The sequence below is a fragment of the Schistocerca piceifrons genome, chromosome 2 (assembly GCF_021461385.2).
Source record: "Schistocerca piceifrons isolate TAMUIC-IGC-003096 chromosome 2, iqSchPice1.1, whole genome shotgun sequence".
In the NCBI taxonomy this organism is placed as follows: Eukaryota; Metazoa; Arthropoda; class Insecta; order Orthoptera; family Acrididae; genus Schistocerca; species Schistocerca piceifrons.
Genome location: NC_060139.1, coordinates 257,861,137 through 257,883,404, shown reverse-complemented (window position 1 = coordinate 257,883,404; position 22,268 = coordinate 257,861,137). Strand labels below are relative to the sequence as shown.

Here is a 22,268-nt window from a genome sequence, read left to right as displayed (position 1 = left end):
AATGGCTCAAAGAACACATATTGATGACGTTATGAGAAGGAGAATACTAAGGCAACTGGAGGCTGGTCAAACACAGCAGGCCGTAGCTCGGGCCCTCCGTGTGCCACAAAGTGTGATATCAGGATCATGGCAACGATTCCACCAGACAGGAAACGTGTCCAGGCGCTACAGTACGGGACGTCCACAGTGTACAACGATATGTAACCATCAGTGCCCGCAGACGGCCACGGAATACTGATGGTAGTCTTGCTCAGGACCTTACCGCAGTCACTGGAAGAGTTCTCTGCAGACACACAGTCTACAGACGACTGAACAGACATGGTTTATTCGCCCGAAGACCTGCAAGGTGAAGTCCATTGACCCGTGGTCACAGGAGAGCCCGTAATGCCTGGTGTCAAGGACACCGTACATGGTCATTGGAACAGTGGTCCCAGGTTATGTTCATGGACGAGTCCAGGTATAGTCTGAACAGTGATTCTCGCCGTGTTTTCATCTGGCGTGAACCAGGAACCGGATACCAACCCCTTAATGTCCTTGAAAGGGATCTGTATGGAGGTCGAGGTTTGATGGTGTGGGGTGGGATTAGGATTGGTGCACGTACACCCCTGCATGTCTTTCACAGAGGAACTGTAACAGGTCAGGTGTATTGGGACGTCATTTTGCACCAGTATGTCCGCCTTTTCAGGGGTGCAGTGGGTTCCACCTTCCTCCTGATGGATGATAACGCACGGTCCCACCGAGCTGCCATCGTGGAGGAGTACCTTGAAACAGAAGATATCAGGCGGATGGAGTGGCCTCCCTGTTCTCCCGACCTAAACCCCATCGAGAACTTCTGGGACGCTCTCTGTCGACTTGTCGGTGCACGTCTTCAAACCCCTACGACACGTCAGGAGCTCCGACAGGCACTTGTGCAAGAATGGGAGGCTATACCCCAGCAGCTGCTCGACCACCTGATCCAGAGTATACCAGCCCGTTGTGTCCCCTGCGTACGTGTGCGTGGTGGTCATATCCCATACTGATGTCGGGGTACATGCGCAGGAAACAGTGCCGTTTTGTAGCACATGTGTTTCGGGCCGGTTTTCTCAACTTATCACCAATACCGTGGACGTACAGATCTGTGTCGTGTGTGTTCCCTATGTGACTATGCTATTTTGTGTAGTGCCACGTTGTGTGGCACCACATTCTGCAATTATCCTTAATTTATGAGTATGAGTGTAGATCATTTGCACTATTCATGTGCAAATGATGTACAATGAGTAAATTTTGCAAGTTAAGTATACATGATTTGTTTCAATGAATGATTACATGCTGAACGTTTTTCTCTTTTTTAATCACTCCTCCTGTACCAACCTCTTCATCTCAGAGTAGTAATTGTACCCTACGTACTCAGTTATTAGCTGGATGTATTCCAATGTCTTCCTCTACAGTGTTTGCCGTCCGTCTAGTACCATGTAAGTCACTCCCCGATGTCTTAACAGATGTACTTTCATCCTGTCCCTTCTCGTTGTCAGTGTTTTCCACATATTCCTTTCCACTCAGATTCTGCGCAGAACCTCCTCTTTCCTTACCTTATCGGTCCACCTAATTTTCAACACTCGTCTGAAGCACCACATCTCAAATACTTCGACTCTCTTCTGTTCCCGTTTTCCCACACTCCATGTTTCACTACCATACAATGCTGTACTCCAAACGTACATTCTCAGAAATTTCTTCCTCGAGTTAACACCTATGTTTGATACTAGCAGACTTCTCTTGGCCAGTGCTAGGCTGCTTTTTATGTCCTCCTTGCTCCGTCCGTCATAGGTTATTCTGCTGTCTAGATAGCAGAATTCATTAACTTCGTCTACTTCGTGATCCCCAATGTTGATGTTAAGTTCTTAGCTGTTCTCATTTCTGCTACTTCTCATTACTTTCGTATTTTTTCGGTTTACTCTCAATCCATATTCCGTACTCGTTAGACTGTTCGTTCCATTCAACACATCGTGCAATTCTTCTTCACTGTCACTGAGGATAGCAATATCACCAGCGAATCTTATCATTGTTACACTTTCACCCTGAATTTTAACCCTACTCTTGAACTTTTATTTTCCTCACTGCTTCTTCGATGTCTAGATTGAACAGATGGGGCGAAAGACTGCATCCTTGTCTTACATCCATTTTAATCCGAGCACTTCGTTCTTGGTCGTTCACTCTTATGTTCTCTCTTAGCTCTTGTACATATTGTATACTACCGTCTTTCCGTATAGCTTACCTTTCTTTCTCAGCATGTCGAACACATTGCACCATTTTACATCGTCTAACGATGTTTCCAGGTCGACAAATCCTGTGAACATGTCTCGATTTTTTTTTCAGGCTTGCTTCCATTAGCGGCCGCAACGTAAAGTGCCTCTCTGGTGCCTTTACCTTTCCTGAAGCCAGACTGAACGTTTAAAGACTACTAAATGCTATTGTGGCTTAAATTAAATGAAAATGGACATATCAACGGAACTAGCGAAATTAGTGACATATACTCAAATTTAACAATAAAAATTGACATTAACACCATAAACGCCGCCAGATTTTAATCGAAAATTCATCTCTAGAATATAAGGAATAGTTGCAGGAATAGTAGTCTTTTATGGTGAAACAAGCATCAAATGTAGTGGTGCAAGAACAGAAGGAACAATATCTGAAATATTATGGAAAATTACGAGTGTTCATTGGCTCTGGCTAAACAGCTAATCAACAGAGAAAAATACATAGTTCATGTATTTGTGTACAAGACAGTATATACCATCATCACGTAATCAATAACAAGAGATCACGAGAGAAAGAAAATATGCAAAACTAAATGTTGCGTATTGGGTATGGATTTCAGTCAGGACTTAAATTAGAAATCATGTATTATAAAATTTCTTGAGTTTAGCAACATTTCCTCCACGCGTAATAAATTGTTGCCCTTGGTAATTAAAACACGAGAAAGGTGGATTACTCTGCATGCTTATATGAATTAATGTCATATGGAATAATACTATGGGGCAATTTCAAACATAGTGGCAACATATACATTGCATCCACTGTTCATCAATTTACGCTGGACTTTCTGCTGTTGGACACTTGTGCCTGCACCAGGGTTCCGTTTCGTCTTCAGGCGTGACACAAATAGCAGCTGATTCCGCTTTACAGACTCGGCAAATCTCCATGTTCTGTGATGAGGCGTGAACATCCAACACTTGTCACCTACTCGCGGTTTAATCATCTTTCAACCCTTCCCATAGACGTTCACATCAGTAGCATGCGAACAGCCAATCAGTTTCGCCGTTTCCTAGATGCTGGCTCCCATCTACCAGGCCACAACAATATGCCCTTTATTAAGGTCGCTCACGTCAGTGGTGTTTCCCATTTGTGGCCAGTACCATCGCTCATTTGATTCCCCATTTGTTTCTGCTCCGATTATACGCTTTACCGGGTGGCACTCTGTATCGAGGTGGCGTCGCGGTCGTCATGTTTTGGCTCGTCAGTGTAAATACACCAAGAGTGTGCAAAGTACAGACCTGAAAAGTGAGTTATGCAAGGGGGCTTCTCTCCTGTGTCAACGTCTTCATCTCAGTGTAGCAGCATCACACAATGTCTGCAATTATGGGCTAATCTTTGTCTCTCCCTAAAGAGCTTACCATTAACAGCTCCCTCTATTACCATGTAGTTACTCCATACTATCCAGTGTTTTGCAAATATTCCTTATCTTCACTGGTTCTGCAGAGGACCTTCTCATTTCGTACCTTATACCCACTTAGTTTTCAACATTCTTCTGCATCTCAGAGCCAGCGATTTAATTTTTTTCCGGGGGTTTCCCACACTCCATGATGCACCTCCGTACTGCGATGTGCTCCCAGTCTACATTCTCAGCCATGCCTTCCTCAAATTGAGGCTTACAATTGATACTAGTCGACTTCATTTTGCCAGAAACTCTCTCTTTGTGTGTGCTAGTAAACTTCTTATTTCCTCCTTGTTCTATCCATTATGTACTATTTTGCTTCCAAGGTGGCAGAATTTCTTCACTTCGTCTTTTACGTGGTCCCAGATTTGGTGTTGAGTTTATCGCTAATCTCCTTTTCGCTATTCCGCATTACTTTTGTATTACTTTGATCTACTCACATATCATATTTGGAGCTCAAGTAGCCCGTTAATTCTCTTCAAGAACTCCCGTAATTCCATCTTCACCTCCACATAAGACAGTAACGCCATCAGCATATATTAATAATATTACCCTTTCACCCTGAATTTTGATCCTTGTTCCAAATCTTTGTTCCCTTCATTGCTTCTTCGAAATATAGGCCCTGTTTAATCAGAGCTCTTTTCTACTTGTCTCCTATTTTTAGTTTCCACTCTTGAGTCTTGTACATATTGTATATTAACTTTTTCCCTTGGCTTCACCATGTATGTGTTTCCCATTATAATGAACACATTTCTGCCTGCTGACCCTCTCTGAGTACACCTCTACCTCCCTCTGTCTGTCCACCTTATCCTCCCACCCCTGTATGTTTCGTATGTCTCTTCACCTCCTCCTCCCCTCTCTTTGTCCATTTCCTCTACCCCATCTCTCAGGCTACATATCCCTCCCCCTGCCTCTGACCATATGTCCCTTCCCATCTCCTTTTCCAACTACACTTCCCCCTCTTCCTGTACCACTTACAACTACCCTTTCCACCAGCCTCATGCATCTCCCCTGCCTCCACCTCAATCTGTTCATCCCCTCCTGTATACATCTTAATCTTTCCCATACCATATCCTTCTGGATTCTTAGCCGTGGATAACAGGTTAGTAGCATGGAGAGCTGCATCAAACCAGTCTCAGGACTGAAGACCACAACAACAACAACAACAACAATGATAACAGGTTGGTAAAACAGGCCATACCATATCAACACAACACACCTATCTTTCACAGCAGCTTACATGTTGGGGCCTGAAAAACCTTTTCTTGCCCTTCACACATAGGCTGCCCTGCAAAGCAATTTCATTTGGCAGGACAATATTGTTCCTGCACAGCATACCTGTTATACAGTGCTGCCTATACACCAGGGGCTGAAAAAAAACACAATTTTGCCCTTATCTCCTATTTGAGCTAGCAGGTTATAAACCCCACGGCGCTGTTCTGCTGTTTCTGTGCCACATTTGGTTGAAATCGATCCAGCGGTTTGGGAGGAGATAGTGGCTGTACACATATCCACCCAGCCACACACACACACACACACACACACACACACACACACACACACACAAACTGCTTTAAACATCTAACAGATTATCTATCTTTACGTACAGTGTGAGGATTCTAAACTTGTACTCTATATTACATTGCTGAACCCTTTTCTCAGTTGACAAATTCTACCAATGTGTTTTGGTATTTTTTACTCTGTTTTGCTTCCACTGTCATGCATAATGCCAGAAATGCCTCTCTGGTGCCTTAACTTTTCCTTTTCCTAAAGCCAAACTGATGATTGTCTATCAGTTCCTCAATTTTCTTTTCCAGTCTTCTGGATTTTACGCTAGTTAGTAATTCGGTTGCTAGCACTATCAAGCTGACTGTGTGATAGTTCTCGCATGTATCTGCTTTTGTAGTCTTTAGGATTGTGGGAATGATGTTCTTTTGAAGGTCTGATGTCATTTCTCCACACAGACATCCTAAACACTAACCTGATTAATTTTTCTGATTACCACTTCCCCGATGATTTTAAAAATTCAGAAGTAATGTTGCCTATGCCCTCTGCCTTGTTTGATTGCAGGTCTGCCAAAGCTCTGCCAAACATTGAATCCAACAATCGATCCTCAGTTTCCTCCCAATTGTCAATAGCTCCACCTTCCATGAAGTTATGCGACAGTTGTTCCACTTCACTAGGGGCACTCAGAGTATTCTTTTTCGCTATCTGCTATCTATCCTCTGTATTCAACTGTGGAAATACTTTAGCACTCTTTAACGTTGACGCTTTTCTTTTCAAATCCTTCTAAAGGTATGTAGCAAACCACTGTTCAAATCTAAACTGAAATCGTTTATGTATGTTGTTAGTTTCTTGCGTGTTCAACAGGTCGTTTCGACAACGTGCTATGGTGTGGAAAGGCCAAAAGGTTTACAAATAAGAAATGCTTTCTCTATGTAAACCTGGCTACTTGTTGTTCATTTGCTTCATTTATATTATTTCATTGTTCCTTTAACCTTAACCTACAATGAAAATTAATAAATCTAGCCCAACCACATACTGATATTATGTATTCAGAAATTCAGCTGTTTAGTAAAGAAATTCAGAAATAAAAATGCTTTCAGTTTGAAATAAAAATTGCTTTCAGTTTTCTTTTGAAAACTTAATTTTCTAAAAAAAAATAACGCATATGGGTTTCGGTCAGGTACTTTTATGGCTGTATGTTTTACCCCTTTCAGTGAAAGAGTATGGTATAGCTGAGGTTAGTGCTCCTAATGACAACAAGTTTCCATGCCACTATGTTTGGAATCGATCCATAGCATTATTCCATATGACAACTACGTGTTCACATGTCGACCCGAAGACGCTGTCAGTTATGACTGCAGTGTTAACTGAATCATCACGATAGGACAGGGGGTCAATTGAAACGTGTCACCTAGTCGGGTTAATCACTTCACGAGGTCGGTGATCATGTCTGAATATGCTGTTATCCAGCCGAACAGCTGCTCGAAACGTGCACCGTCTCAAGAAAGCAGGCCCATTCTAGCAGTGTAATGATGTCGGGGATATTAACCTTGTACATTCACGGAGCCACCATGAACCTTGCCGTTGGAGGGGAAGCTCGCGTGCCTCAGCGATACAGACAGCCGTACCATGGGTGCAAGCACAACGTAGGAGTATCTGTTGAGAGGCCAAACAAACGTGTGGTTCCTGAAGAGGGGCAGCAGCCTTTTCAGTAGTTGCAGTTGCAACAGTTTGGATGATTGACTGATCTGGACGTGTAACACTAACCAAAACGGCCTTGCTGTGCTGGTACTGCGGACGGCTGAAAGCAAGGGGAAACTGCAGCCGTAATTCTTCCCGAGGGCGTGCTGCTTTACTATACGGTTAAATGATGACGGCGTCCTCTTAGGACAGGGTTCTACACTCCTGGAAATTGAAATAAGAACACCGTGAATTCATTGTCCCAGGAAGGGGAAACTTTATTGACACATTCCTGGGGTCAGATACATCACATGATCACACTGACAGAACCACAGACACATAGACACAGGCAACAGAGCATGCACAATGTCGGCACTAGTACAGTGTATATCCACCTTTCGCAGCAATGCAGGCTGCTATTCTCCCATGGAGACGATCGTAGAGATGCTGGATGTAGTCCTGTGGAACGGCTTGCCATGCCATTTCCACCTGGCGCCTCAGTTGGACCAGCGTTCGTGCTGGACGTGCAGACCGCGTGAGACGACGCTTCATCCAGTCCCAAACATGCTCAATGGGGGACAGATCCGGAGATCTTGCTGGCCAGGGTAGTTGACTTACACCTTCTAGAGCACGTTGGGTGGCACGGGATACATGCGGACGTGCATTGTCCTGTTGGAACAGCAAGTTCCCTTGCCGGTCTAGGAATGGTAGAACGATGGGTTCGATGACGGTTTGGATGTACCGTGCACTATTCAGTGTCCCCTCGACGATCACCAGTGGTGTACGGCCAGTGTAGGAGATCGCTCCCCACACCATGATGCCGGGTGTTGGCCCTGTGTGCCTCGGTCGTATGCAGTCCTGATTGTGGCGCTCACCTGCACGGCGCCAAACACGCATATGACCATCATTGGCACCAAGGCAGAAGCGACTCTCATCGCTGAAGACGACACGTCTCCATTCGTCCCTCCATTCACGCCTGTCGCGACAGCACTGGAGGTGGGCTGCACGATGTTGGGGCGTGAGCGGAAGACGGCCTAACGGTGTGCGGGACCGTAGCCCAGCTTCATGGAGACGGTTGCGAATGGTCCTCGCCGATACCCCAGGAGCAACAGTGTCCCTAATTTGCTGGGAAGTGGCGGTGCGGTCCCCTACGGCACTGCGTAGGATCCTACGGTCTTGGCGTGCATCCGTGCGTCGCTGCGGTCCGGTCCCAGGTCGACGGGCACGTGCACCTTCCGCCGACCACTGGCGTCAACATCGATGTACTGTGGAGACCTCACGCCCCACGTGTTGAGCAATTCGGCGGTACGTCCACCCGGCCTCCCGCATGCCCACTATACGCCCTCGCTCAAAGTCCGTCAACTGCACATACGGTTCACGTCCACGCTGTCGCGGCATGCTACCAGTGTTAAAGACTGCGATGGAGCTCCGTATGCCACGGCAAACTGGCTGACACTGACGGCGGCGGTGCACAAATGCTGCGCAGCTAGCGCCATTCGACGGCCAACACCGCGGTTTCTGGTGTGTCCGCTGTGCCGTGCGTGTGATCATTGCTTATACAGCCCTCTCGCAGTGTCCGGAGCAAGTATGGTGGGTCTGACACACCGGTGTCAATGTGTTCTTTTTTCCATTTCCAGGAGTGTAAATACAAAATCAAACAGGGGTAATGCAGGAGTAGGTTTAAAAATTAATAAAAAAAAATAGGAGTGCTGGTAAGCTACTACAAACAGCATAGTGAACGCATCATTGTGGCCAAGATAGAGACGAATCCCACGCATACCACAGTAGTACAAGTTTATATGCCAACTAGCTCCGCAAATGACGAATATATTGATGAAATGTATGATGAGATAAAAGAAATTATTCAGACAGTGAAGCGTGACGAAAATTTAATAGTCATGGGTGACTGGAATCCGATAGTAGAAAAAGGAAGAGAAGGAAACGTAGTAGGCGAATTTGAAGTGGGGGTAAGACATGAAAGAGGAAGCTGTCCGGCAGAATTTTGCACAGAGCTTAACTAAATCATAGCTAACACTTGGTTCAAGAATCATAAAAGAAGGTTGTATACATGGAAGAGGCCTGGAGATACTGGAAGGTTTCAGATAGAATATATAATGGTAAGACAGATATTTAGGAACCAGGTTTTAAATTGTAAGACATTTCCAGGGGCAGATGTGGACTCTGATCACAATCTATTGGTTATGAAGAAACTGCAAAAAAGTGGGAATTTAAGGAGATGCGACCTGGATAAACTGAAAGAACCAGAGGTTGTACAGAGTTTCAGGGAGAGCATTAGGGAACGATTGACAGTAATGGGGGAAAGAAATACAGTAGAACAATATTATGGAAATGGAAGAGGATTTAGATGAAGATGAAATGGGAGATATGATACTGCGTGAAGAGTCCGACAGAGCTCTGAAAGACCTGAGTCGAAACAAGGCCCCGGAAGTAGACAACATTCCATTAGAACTGCTGACAGCCTTGGGAGAGCCAGCCCTGACAAAACTTAACCATCTGGTGAGCAAGATGTATGAGGCAGGCGAAATACCCTCAGACTTCAAGAAGAATATAATAATTCCAATCCCAAAGAAAGCAGGTGTTGACAGATGTGAAAATAACTGAAATATCAGTTTAATAAGCCACGGCTGAAAAATACTAACGCGAATGCCTTACAGACGAATGGAAAAACTGGTAGAGGCCGACCTCGGGGAAAATCAGTTTGGATTCCGCAGAAATGAGGGAACACATGAGGCATTACTGACCCTACGACTAAATTTAGAAGATATTTTAAGGGAAGGTAAACCTACGTTTCTAGCATTTGTAGACTTAGAGAAAGCTTTTGAGAATGTTAACTGGAATACTCTCTTTCAAATCCTGAAGGTGGCAGGGGCAAAATACAGGGAGTGAAAGGTTATTTACAATTTGTTCAGAAACCAGATAGCAGTTATAAGAGTCGAGGGGCATGAAAGGGAAGCAGTGGTTGGGAAGGGAGTGAGACAGGGTTGTAGCCTATCCCCGATGTTATTCAATATGTATATCGAGCAAGCAGTAAAGGAAACAAAAGAAAAATTCGGAGTAGGAATTAAAATCCATGGAGAAGAACTAAAAACTTTGAGGTTCGCCGATGACATTGTAATTCTGTCGGAGGCAGCAAAGGACTTGGAAGAGCAGCTGAACGGAATGGACAGGGTCCTGAAAGGAGAATATAATATGAACATGAACAAAAGGAAAACGAGAATAATGGAATGTTGTCGAATTAAATCGGGTGATGCTGCAGGAATTAGATTAGCAAATGAGTCGCTTAAAGTAGTAAATGAGTTCTGCTATTTGTGGTGAAAATAACTGATGATGGTCGAAGTAGAGAGGATATAAAATGTAAGCTGGCTATGGCGAGAAAGCGTTTCTAAAGAAGAGAAATTTGTTAACATCGAGTATTGATTTAAGTATCAGGAAGTCGTTTCTGAAAGTATTTGTACGGAGTGTAGCCTTGTATGGAAGTGAAAAGTGGATGATAAATAGTTTGGACAAGAACAGGATAGAAGCTTTCGAAATGTGGTGTTACAGAAGAATGCTGAAGATTAGATGAGTAGATCACATAACTAATGAGGAGGTATTGAATAGGATTGGGGAGAAGAGAAGTTTGTGGCACAACTTGACTAGAAGAAGGGATCGGTTGGTAGGACATGTTTTGAGGCATCAAGGGATCACAAATTTAGCATTGGAGGGCAGCGTGGAGGGTAAAAATCGTAGAGGGAGACCAAGAGATGAATACACTAAGCAGATTCAGAAGGATATATGTTGCAGGAGGTATTGGGAGATGCAGAAGCTTGCACAGGATAGAGTAACATGGGGAGCTGCATCAAACCAGTCTCTGGATTGAAGACCACAACAATAACAACATGGTAGTAATCTAACGCACTACGACAGCTGCGGACAACTTGAAGTTAATTGCAAACCACGTAGATCTTTGGATGCCAGATGTCTTCCCTGACGGGAGTAGCAACTTCCAGCTGGATAACTGTTCATCTCAAAAGGTTAGAGATGTGGTACAGTGGCTTGAGAAGTATGATATTGAACTGACATTGGTGTCTGGACCACCAAATTGGCCTCATGTGAACCTTATGGAACATATCTGGAGGCTATTGGATGCTAGTTCCGTACCCTCAAACCTGTAAGTAGAACTAAGAACTTGTCGACTCCATGCTATGCAGAATTGTTGCTATGGTGGATTCCAAATGGGTACCAACACGCTATTAAGCACGGCTGGCAATGTATTTATTATTCAACAAGCTAATGTACATAGATTGTATTCATTGGTTTGCTTATGAGAGGACTGTTCAATAAGTAATGCAACTTTTTTTTCTGAAAGCCAGTTGGTTTTATTCAGAATTGCAGTACACCGTATTATTTCCCTTTATTTTGCCTATAAAACCCTATTTTAAACATTCTCTCTGTTGAATGGAACTGCTTTACGCCACCTTTCTGAGAGGGTCAGTATGCCCACACTTCTGGTCGACAGCTGAGCCAACGTCTTGCTGCGTGAATAACCTCCCCATTACCCATTTACTGCTAGCCGTGGAGTGCATCCTTGATTGAGTCAAACAGATGGAAGTTGAGGTACGGTATCTGGACCGTAGACTGGAAGAGGAAAAACGATGCAATGAAGTTTTGTGGGCTCCTCTCGCGTGCGCAGCTTTGTATGAGATCTTGTGTTGTCATGAAGGAGAATTTCGTTTGCATTTTTATGGCGACGAACAGGCTGAAATCGTTTCTTCAATTTCCTGAGGTTTGCACAACATACTTCAAAGTTGATCGTTGCACCATGAGGAAGGACATCAGAAAGGATAGCCCCCTCAGAATCGTCAGGACTTTACCGGCTGAGGATGCGGCTTTGAACCTTTTCTTCAGAGGAGAGTTGCTGCGTCGCCACTTCATGGATTGCCATTTTGTCTCCAATTAGAAGTGATAACCCTGTTTCATCGCCTATGGCTGTGTTCGACAAAAATGTCACGACCAGCCTCGTAACGTGTAAGCGATTCCTCACAGATGCTCGTTCGTTGCACTTTATAGTCTTCTGTTAGGAGGCGAGGAACCCAGCAGGTACACGTCACTGAGTACCACAAGTGGTGAATGAGTGTGTCAGCACTACCAACAGAGACGTCCAGTTATGGAGCGGGGTGTGGATTGTGACCTGTCGATCACCTCGAATGAGAGTGTAGACACGTTCCAACCTTTGAGCAGTCACAGCTGCGTGTGGACAGTCGGCACGCGAAAGATCGGACAGGTTTGTGCGACCTTGTTGCGGTGTTAACAGAAGCCCCACCTAACGGCTTACCGTGCTTTTGTTCACTGCTAGGTCTCTGCATACATTCTGCGAGCGCCTATGAATGTCTGCGATGCTCTGGTTTTCTGCCTAAAGAAACCCAATGACAGCTCCCTGCTTGGAACAGACCTCTGTTACAGATGCCTTTTTGAAGGGTATGTATAGCGCCGCCACCAATCAGAAGTTCATGAAACCATAGGGGTGAAGCGGAAATATTCTACGAGATCCTATAAAAAATTCCACATTGTTCGAGGCGAAACTGGCCGAGAAAAAAGAATACGTTACATTACTTACTGAACGCTCCTCGTATAATGTGATATGTAAGGTAGGGACACGCATGCAAAACAGCGCCTCTGGGAATGAGAGTGAAGCACTTACCTGTTGCGGAGGGCAGTCCTCCACAGTCTCGTGGGCTATCCGCAGCAGCGCCAGCGCCGCGGTCCGGCTGGCGGCGGAACGCACCGCCGGCCCGAGGCCGCCCCCGGGGTGGAGGCGGCGCACCAGGCGGCGCAGGTCCGAGGGGCGGCGAGCGCGCAGCAGGCGGAGGGCGCGCGCCGGGGGCGGCAGGTGGGGGCGGCCGGGCAGCGCCAGCGCCTCGCAGCGCCGGCCGCGCTCCAGCCGCACCCCCACCAGCGCCTCGGCCGCCGCCGCCGCGCCGCCGTACACGCCGGCCGCGGGGGCGGAGGCGGGGGCGGTGGTCGGCAGCGGCTCTGGCGACGCCACCACCAGCGCCACGTCGGCGCGCTGCATCTGCTCCGCATACCAAGCCAGAGGGTTCTGCCGGCAGGAGACGCGAGCGTCAATGGCTGTCGTGGCAGGCGGGGGCGGCCGCAAGTGCGGGCGTAAAAGCTCAGTTCACTGCAGTTTCAGAATCGCAAAACAGCGCCGTGGCTATACTAGTTTCCTGTTTTCCTTCTTCCATCTCTTCTCTTATGGGGGGCAGGACGTCAAACGGGCCGACCTGGAGCAGGAGAGGCATCACAGGACATTTTCATTTCCACTGTCTATACCTTTACAAGTAAATTCATAAAACATTGTCAGCATGACCAAGAAGGATTCAGGATTCACACTCGTAGCAGCGGAAGTTCAAAAACATAACAAAATAATTTCTTTTACATGTGAAAATTCATCATTTCTTCACTTACTATTGGCTGCATTTGTTGCTATAGGTACACTTTTCTTCGTAAGTAAGAGAGACTTCGATGAATTTTACACAGCATACAAACCATACTTACAGGTGTCTGAAACTCTAGAATCTATTTAATTTATGAAAAAATGAATGAGCTGTTGCGTTTTAAACTTTATGTTTAGAAAAAAAAAATCAAATTTTGTAGTTAATTATCTCAATTTTTACCACAGTTTTTTAATAGATTTGGAAAATTTCTGAAGTTTCATACACCTGTAAGTATGGTTTGTATGCTGTGCAAAATTCATCAAAGAATCTCTCTTACTTGTGAAGAAAAATGTACCTATAGCAACAAATGCAGCCAACAGTAAATGAAAAAATGATGAAATTTCATATTTAAAAAAAATTATTTTGTTATGTTTTTGCACTTCCACTGCTACGAGTGTGAATCCTGAATTCTTCCTGGACATGCTGACAAAGTTTTATGAATTTATTTATAAAAGTATAGACAGCAGAAAATAAAATGTCCTGTGGTGCCTCTCCTGCTCCAAGTCGGCCCGTTTGACGTCCTACCCCCCTTAACTTTATCCTATTACTGGCTGACAAACCCGGCAACGCCCAGTTATTCATTTTGCCAATTTTCAGTTTTCTATTAGAAAAGTAAACAAAAAAAGATTGTATTTGTAGTGTAACATAAAAAAAATTCCGTTTCCATTTACTCGTGAAACACCTTTGAAATTATGAAACAATTTCTGTTCGCAGGGCGCAGTTGCTTCGCGTGTCAACAACGCGATTTTGTAAACGTCTCCATGGCAACGGCTCTTCGTGGCTCTCTAGAAGGCTATTCTTTTCGCCTACAGCCGTTCGCGCTTCGCAGTTGGAAGCTGTCAAAAGCGCTGCCGACTGGCAGGGGTTTCCTTAAGTTGACTCGACTGTAAGAGTGTCTTAGTAGTAAGGAATAAATGCGTTAAAACTTCATGAACTATGAGGCATTTTTCCTTGCAACTCAGTGCTTACGACGTCATAACTCTTGAACTACGTGTCGTACAGTGATATATTTATGTAGGCACATTCAGTGGCTTATGTGGATACTGTATGCAAACTGTGTTGCGAATAGAATTAGCAAAATGGTTCAAATGGCTCTGAGCACTATGGGACTTAACATTTGAGGTCATCAGTCCGCTAGAACTTAGAACTACGTAAACCTAACTAACATAAGGACATCACACACATCCATGCCCGAGGCAGGATTCTAACCTGCGACCGTAGCAGTCGCGCGGTTCCTGACTGAAGCGCCTAGAACTAGAATTAGCAGAAAAGGGGTAATACATTTTAACGTCATACGTAATGCGGCAGTTTTTCACGCATCTCTGTGTTTATGACGTGATATATCTTGAACTATGATAGGTAAGTGGTTCTTACATCCACAGAGACAGATGGCCGACAGTGAGGGGTATGTGTACCAAGTTTGGTTCTAATCGGTTCGGTGGTTTAGGGGGCGATTTGGGAAAAAGCACAGAAACACGCACGCACGCACAGTGAGTTATTTAACTTTGAAGAATCGTACTAAATGTGAGCAATGACAAAAAGATAACCACTCCATTATCAATCTGTGATGTAAGACTATACAATGCGAAAGAATGAAATCTTTTTACGGAATAATTTTCCTGAAATCATTTGAAAACAAGTGCATAGAAAAAAAAAACTTTTTAAATTTTTATCTAAAATATAAAACTTTTTGTGAAAAAATACTCAATTACATACATCCACGTTTATATAACGTTTGGATATCTAGCTCTTCCCCACAACAATCAGTTTCTCCAGATTTCATATATTCTATACCGATGCCAATCATTTCTCTCTTAGTGTATCATTACTCTTACTCCACCCAAAGTAATAAGCTGCTTAACACAATGTTAATAACACTGAAATTTCTAAAATACCACATATTTATTATTGCATCGAACCATATTGTTATTATTATTTTATATGTATTATGATGTTAACCTACAAAGACTGTCTGGTTAGATGTAAGAGAGGGCATGAAGAGACTGATTTTGTCACATGGAAAAAATGAAATACAGGGTGCCCCACTCAGGCCGGCCGGAGTGGCCGAGCGGTTCTAGGCGCTACAGTCTGGAACCGCGCGACCGCTACGGTCGCAGGTTCCAATCCTGCCTCGGGCATGGATGTGTGTGATGTCCTTAGGTTAGTTAGGTTTAAGTAGTTCTAAGTTCTAGGGGACTGATGACCTCAGATGTTTAGTCCCATAGTGCTCAGAGCCATTTGAACCATTTGTCGCACTCAAACCTCCCTGATTTCTAAGACCCAGAAAAAAAACTCAGTAGATACGACAGTGAAAAATGCACCACATTGTAGAGCATCTCAAAGATTTTATTTATTTATCATCAATACATCTCTACATGTGAACCATTTGTAGCACGAAGAATATCCAGTCTATATTCAAAATGTTAAAATGTGTGTGAATTCCTAAGGGACCAAACTGCTGAGGTATCGGTCCCTAGACTTACACACTACTTAAATTAACTTATACTGAGAACACACACACCAATGCCTGAGGGAGGACTCAAACCTCTGGTGGGAGTGGCCGAGTTATATTCAGTTTCTTGCCAAGTTCTTTGTAACATTTCTTCTGTTATTGTTGCAGTCGCATTAGTGATACGATGTCGCACCGTAGGAATATCGTCCACTTTGGTCGCATACACGCGGTCCTTCACGAATCTCCATATGAAGAAATCAAGCGGCGTAATGTTACTTGAACGTGGTGGCCAGGCAAATGGTCCTCCGCGTCCGATCCAACGATGGGGAAATTTCCTATCCAGGGACTTGCGAACAGCCGTTGACCAATGCGGCGGAGCTCCATTTTGTTGAAAAATGATGCTGGTGCAAGTCTTGTATATGAGGGTACACAAACTGCTCCATCATGTCCAGATGCACTGACAAATTCGCCGTTTCTTCCGCAAAGAAGAACGGTCCAACAATCCTGTCGTGCATTAGCCCACATCAGACGTTTAGTTTAGGGGTATCACGAACATGTTCAATAAGAACGTGCGGATTTTGTGAACCCCAAATCCGAACATTATGCCTATTAATCCTTCAGTTCCCTCAACTGAGAATAAACATCTTTCCAGGAAGCTGGCATCCATATCAATACGCTGCAGCATATCCGCAGCAAATTGTTGTCGGCGTGGTTTGTCGTTCGGCGTCAGATGTTGCAGAATTTGCACTTTCTAAGCAGACATGCGAAGACGCTGGTGAACTACACGATGCAATGTTGATCGAGATACATCAAGTTACCTAGATGCTCGACGAATTGACCTACGTGGCTTCTAAGAAACGTTTGTCTGACGTCCTCCACTGTCTCTTCTGAAACTCCGTAACGTGCACCTCCAGGATATTTCTGAACACTTCCTATTGCCAGAAACTTCCTATAACATTCTTGAATTGTTTTCACATCAGTTGGACCACATTCATACACATGACGATAATTTCTTTGCACAGTAATCGGCGATTTTGTTTCTGCAAACCACACTACTGCTTGCGCGCGCTGCTGTGGAGTCGCCATTTTCACTTCATGTGACCATGCTTCACTCTGGCGACTATACTTGGCACTTCTGACGCGGGAATATAGATTCTCTGAGATGCTCTACAATGTGGTGCATTTTTCATCGTCGTAATTACTATGGTTTTTCTCTCCTGGGTCCTTGAAATCAGGGAGGTTTCAGAGGGACACCCTGTATATATTTCTACCTCCCACCTATTTTCACTAGTAGGTAGACTGATTCACGAAGAAGATTTGTATAAATAATTTATAAACATTTTGTGCAATTGGCTGAACTAAGATGAATTAAAGTTCTCTGCTGCTGTGAAAACTGATCCACTGCCATCTAGCTGAGAATGGCAGAACTCGGAAGCACAGTTCTGCACTGCATAACGTAGCCCCATTCAAACTGAATGTGCGTGGATCTTCCAGTTCTTTCGGTGTACCAACAAGAGGTGGAACATTTTCGGCGCTGCAGTCTCACTGTGGACTCGCCTTAATGTATTCACAGATATTATTTGTTTATACACTTTCCTGGTAAACGAACCTCCACTCGGGAGAAAGAGATGTAGGCCTTTTACTATTATTTAAAAATATAATGCGCTATGTTAGGTCTATTTCATGGACAGCAACATGTAACCTAAATTGCACTAGCCAAAAAGTCGCAGCATTGCTTATAATCATTGGTCGATTCGTCGGGTACTTAAAGAAGGAAACAGACTTCAGCACGATCTTCTTGATACCTTAAGCATACAAGATGGGATGGCGTTCAGAAATTCCTTGTAGATGACTACAGAAGATTTCGAAAGGCTCCTACAGACGACTTAGGAGGATGCGTTTTGACAAAAGAATACAACTTCAGTTTGCCATTTTGTGCTTCTCTCAGACTAGCAACCAGAATTTGCACTCGTAATTCACTGCAAAATCTTTGAACAACAGGCAGTGAGTTATTTAACTTTGAAGTACCGTAATAAATGTGAGCAATAACAAAAAGATAACCACTCCATTATTAATCTGTGATGTAAGACTATACAATGCGAAAGAATCAAATCTTTCTACGGAATAATTTTCCTGCAATCATTTGAAAACAAGTGCATAGCAAAAACAAAAAAAACAAAAAACACATGAATTCAAAATCTGGTTTTTAAATTTTTATGTAAAACTTTCTGCGAAAAAATACTTTAGCAAGGAATATAGACCTTTCTTCTACGTAAATTTTTTGCATCAGTGTAGCAGATGACTCAACTCTCAGCTTTCACTTCCCTTGAATCAAACCTAGATGTGGACACGATTCTTTGTACGGCAGGACGAAAAATATTACGCCGGTGTAGCAGTTTCTTTGGCTATTGAGTTTGCACTCTGCCTTGCGGCTGTTCTAGCACCTGAAAGCTGGCAAACACCGCCCTAGGGGTGTCGGAAGGGTTGCCAAACTCTCAGGCGCTATAGAGCACATTTCTCACGTGCTCAACTAAGGTGCGTGGGTGGTACCGGCGTTGTTGCCAAAGTAGGGCATGTGAATTTTAAAATATTGTATATTTGTAACGTGATCGACTAAGGTGCTTGGGTGGCAGCGACAGTTTTGTCAAACTGGGGGGACTTACAGAGCTGTTTTATTCACGCACATGTTAACGTTGCACCCCACCCGTGATCACGCCATAAGAGGGCGTGAAAAAAAAAGGGATGAAAATGTATAAGTACCACGAATCACGGTCAGATTTTATCGAACGGTCTGGCGGCCCCTAGCGGTTCCAGTCTGTTCACAACAGCAAAAATTGCGGCCACACTGCCCTCAAAAGGCGTAAGATCGCGTTTAATGGAGATGCAGCCCCACAATATCCTTAGCTTAGAGTTGAAACGTTCGAGGATGTCTGAGTGTCAAAAGTCGTCAAGAACTTCTTCACGATTCTCACCGCACTGCGAACCGCCGTTTTCGACCGCAGATTGTGTGGGAACCAACGCCCCAGGGAAAGATGTGACTTCATTGACGCCCTTTATGGTAACCTCTGAGGCCTTTCCGTGCCGATTCTGAGAGGCGGTTTGCCTGAAATATTTTCCTCGGACACTCAAAAGAAAACCGCGCGATTCCAACGCTGGGCGTGGTGGTTCTAATCTTCTACACAGAGGCGTCAGAAAAAGGGCTGAAATGTGTGTAAGAGGGACCGAAACGTGTTTCCCAACAAGTAATGGCCGCTATCGATAAGGGATCTCAAGTTGATTCCGTATTTCTAGATTTCCGGAAAGCTTTTGACACCGTTCCTCACAAGCGACTTCTAATCAAGCTGCGGGCCTATGGGGTATCGTCTCAGTTGTGCGACTGGATTCGTGATTTCCTGTCAGGAAGGTCGCAGTTCGTAGTAATAGACGGCAAATCATCGAGTAAAACTGAAGTGATATCAGGTGTTCCCCAGGGAAGCGTCCTGGGACCTCTGCTGTTCCTGATCTATATAAATGACCTGGGTGACAATCTGAGCAGTTCTCTTAGGTTGTTCGCAGATGATGCTGTAATTTACCGTCTAGTAACGTCATCCGAAGACCAGTATCAGTTGCAAAGCGAATTAGAATAGATTGCTGTATGGTGTGGCAGGTGGCAGTTGACGCTAAATAACGAAAAGTGATCCACATGAGTTCCAAAAGAAATCCGTTGGAATTCGATTACTCGATAAATATTACAATTCTCAAGGCTGTCAATTCAACTAAGTACCTGGATGTTAAAATTACGAACAACTTCAGCTGGAAAGACCACATAGATAATATTGTGGGGAAGGCGAGCCAAAGGATGCGTTTCATTGGAAGGACACTTAGAAGATGCTACAAGTCCACTAAAGAGACAGCTTACACTACTCTCGTTCGTCCTGTGTTAGAATATTGCTGCGCGGTGTGGGATCCTTACCAGGTGGGATTGACGGAGGACATCGAAAGTGTGCGAAGAAGGGCAGCTCGTTTTGTATTATCAAGTAATAGGGGAGAGAGTGTGGCAGATATGATACGCGAGTTGGGATGGAAGTCATTAAAGCAAAGACGTTTTTCGTCGCGACGAGATATATTTACAAAATTTCAGTCACCAACTTTCTCTTCCGAATGCGAAAATATTTTGTTGAGCCCAACCTAAATAGGTAGGAACGATCATCAAAATAAAATAAGAGAAATCAGAGCTCGAACAGAAAGGTTTAGGTGTTCGGTTTTTCCCGCGCGCTGTTCGGGAGTGGAATGGTAGAGAGATAGAATGATTGTCGTTCGATGAACCCTCTGCCAAACACTTAAATGTGAATTGCAGAGTAATCATGTAGATGTAGATGATACGTCCACGGTGGCAGTGGGCAGAATGTGGAGATGTTTAGCGCCAATGTGACATAATCAACACACGTTACTCGTCACATGAATTTCTGACCTCTGGCCTTCTTTCTGCGTCTGTCGACACCTCGCTGTTTGAAGGTTCGCCGAGCCAGAGGGTAAGGTCACAGGGCGCCAAGTAGTTGCACCATTAGAGAGGAATCGTGTAGGCACCTTTGAGCCAAATTTCAAACTTATACATCAGAATTGGAGACAATTATGGGGTTTCGAAAAAGTAATCCTTTAACTAACTTGCGCAGTGTAATTTACTAGCACTGTGCCAATTTGTCTGGCCACGTATAAATCTTAAAGACGTCAAAAACTTATGCAACATTTTTCACCGAAAACCTGTATTCAAGGAATTATCGCTACTTCCCTGTAACTCACAAACGACCAATAGGCACAACAAAAAAATGATTCAAATGACTCTAAGCACTATGGGACTCAACATCTGTGGCCATCAGTCCCGAAGGCTTAGAACTACTTAAACCTAACTAACCTATCACACGAGGCAGAATTCGAACCTGCGACCGTACCAGCAGCGCGGTTCCGGACGGAAGCGCCTAGAACCACTCGGTCACAGCGACCGGCCAATAGGCACAACACAAACAAGTAAATCACATCGTAAAGATTTCATGGAATACTTTGTCTAAACCAAGGACATTGATCGAAAAATTCACGAAACATTTTTAGTAGTGAAGCAAAAGAAATCAGGGTAGTAACTGTGGAATCAGCCCCCTAGCTGTTTGGTCGGCAGCTCTACGTCACGCGAGTGTGGCAAATATTTCTTAGTAAGTAGTCGCTGTGTACTATCGACATGAACCTGGAAGCCTCACATATCAGTGCTTGTTTCAACTTTAACGACTTTCAGGATTTTTCTCGCCCTTCCTTTTATCAACAAGAATTAACGTTAATTATTGACTTAATTGTTGGCAGATGAAGAAAGACTAGAAGATGAATTTTTGACTGTGAATTATCTGTGCTGGCAAGGTTTCTGCGTGGATGGAGAAGTCAGCCTATATGTTATGTAGGATGAGGTACCTGATTGTGAGCACCCCAAAATGATTCCACAAGGAGTGAATATAGAGAGGTGTGTTTTTCTCTGAACTATAGTGGAGAATGTGGGCTCTTTTGTAAACTATGCAATTGATTATTAACGTTCAACGTACGCCGAAATATGACACCGACGTTTTTAATGGAACCAGATAGTTTTTTTCTGCCGTATTGGAAACATCCTCTGAATGGACTTCAGCGGTGTAACACGTGTGACAGTTGATCAAATTGTAACCGGATACCCTATCTGACAAACAAAGTGAAGCCCCAAACGACATGGTTGGTAGTCAATGTAACTTCGTACACGTGTACAGCATCGGCGTGTATATAAATGATCAGAGCTGTAATTGTCTGTGACAAGAAGAACAGCCACCGGAGGGCATTCCTGTTGTTCGAGTTTAGTGTTGTTGCTAGCCATGGTAGGGTGTACAAGGGGCGTGAACAGACGTGTTGAAACCTCCCCTTAGCAAAATTTATGAATTACTGTGCTGGTAAACCGCCGGCCGGTGTGGCCGAGCGGTTCTAGGCGCTTCAGTCTGGAACCGCGCGACCGCTACGGTCGCAGGTTCGGATCCTGCCTCGGGCATGGATGTGTGTGATGTCCTTAGGTTAATTAGGTTTAAGTAGTTCTAAGTTCTAGGGGCCTGATGACCTCAGATGTTAAGTCCCATAGTGCTCAGAGCCATTTGAACCATTTTTGCTGGTAAACCCCTTACCTTATTTGATTTTCAAACAGCTGAGGAAAAGTGAACGTACTCAGACATTTCTCTCTTTACTTATTCTGATCATCACTAAACTGACACAAAATATTTTTAGTGCAACGCAATTTGACTTTCAATAATCCCTACAAAAGAATGGCCGTGACTAACAATAACCTATAGCTTTCGTGAATCACTTACCTCCCAAAAATCTTCGTTACTCGAACTACTGCACTACAGCGAGCGCCAACACTGGCAGCTAAATAAAGGATCCTAACTACTGAAGGTACTAACTA

The 22,268-nt window shown here is 44.2% G+C and overlaps 1 protein-coding gene across 1 annotated transcript in view; it reads right to left on the bottom strand.

Annotated features, from left to right (window-relative positions):
• The window catches only part of LOC124775307, a 314,651-nt gene that overhangs the window by 1,007 nt on the left and 291,376 nt on the right, over positions 1–22,268 (bottom strand). Inside the window, exon 9 of the mRNA XM_047250143.1 lies at positions 12,582–12,980. Coding sequence (XP_047106099.1) covers positions 12,582–12,980 — 399 coding nt within the window. The remainder of the gene's footprint in view (positions 1–12,581; positions 12,981–22,268) is intronic.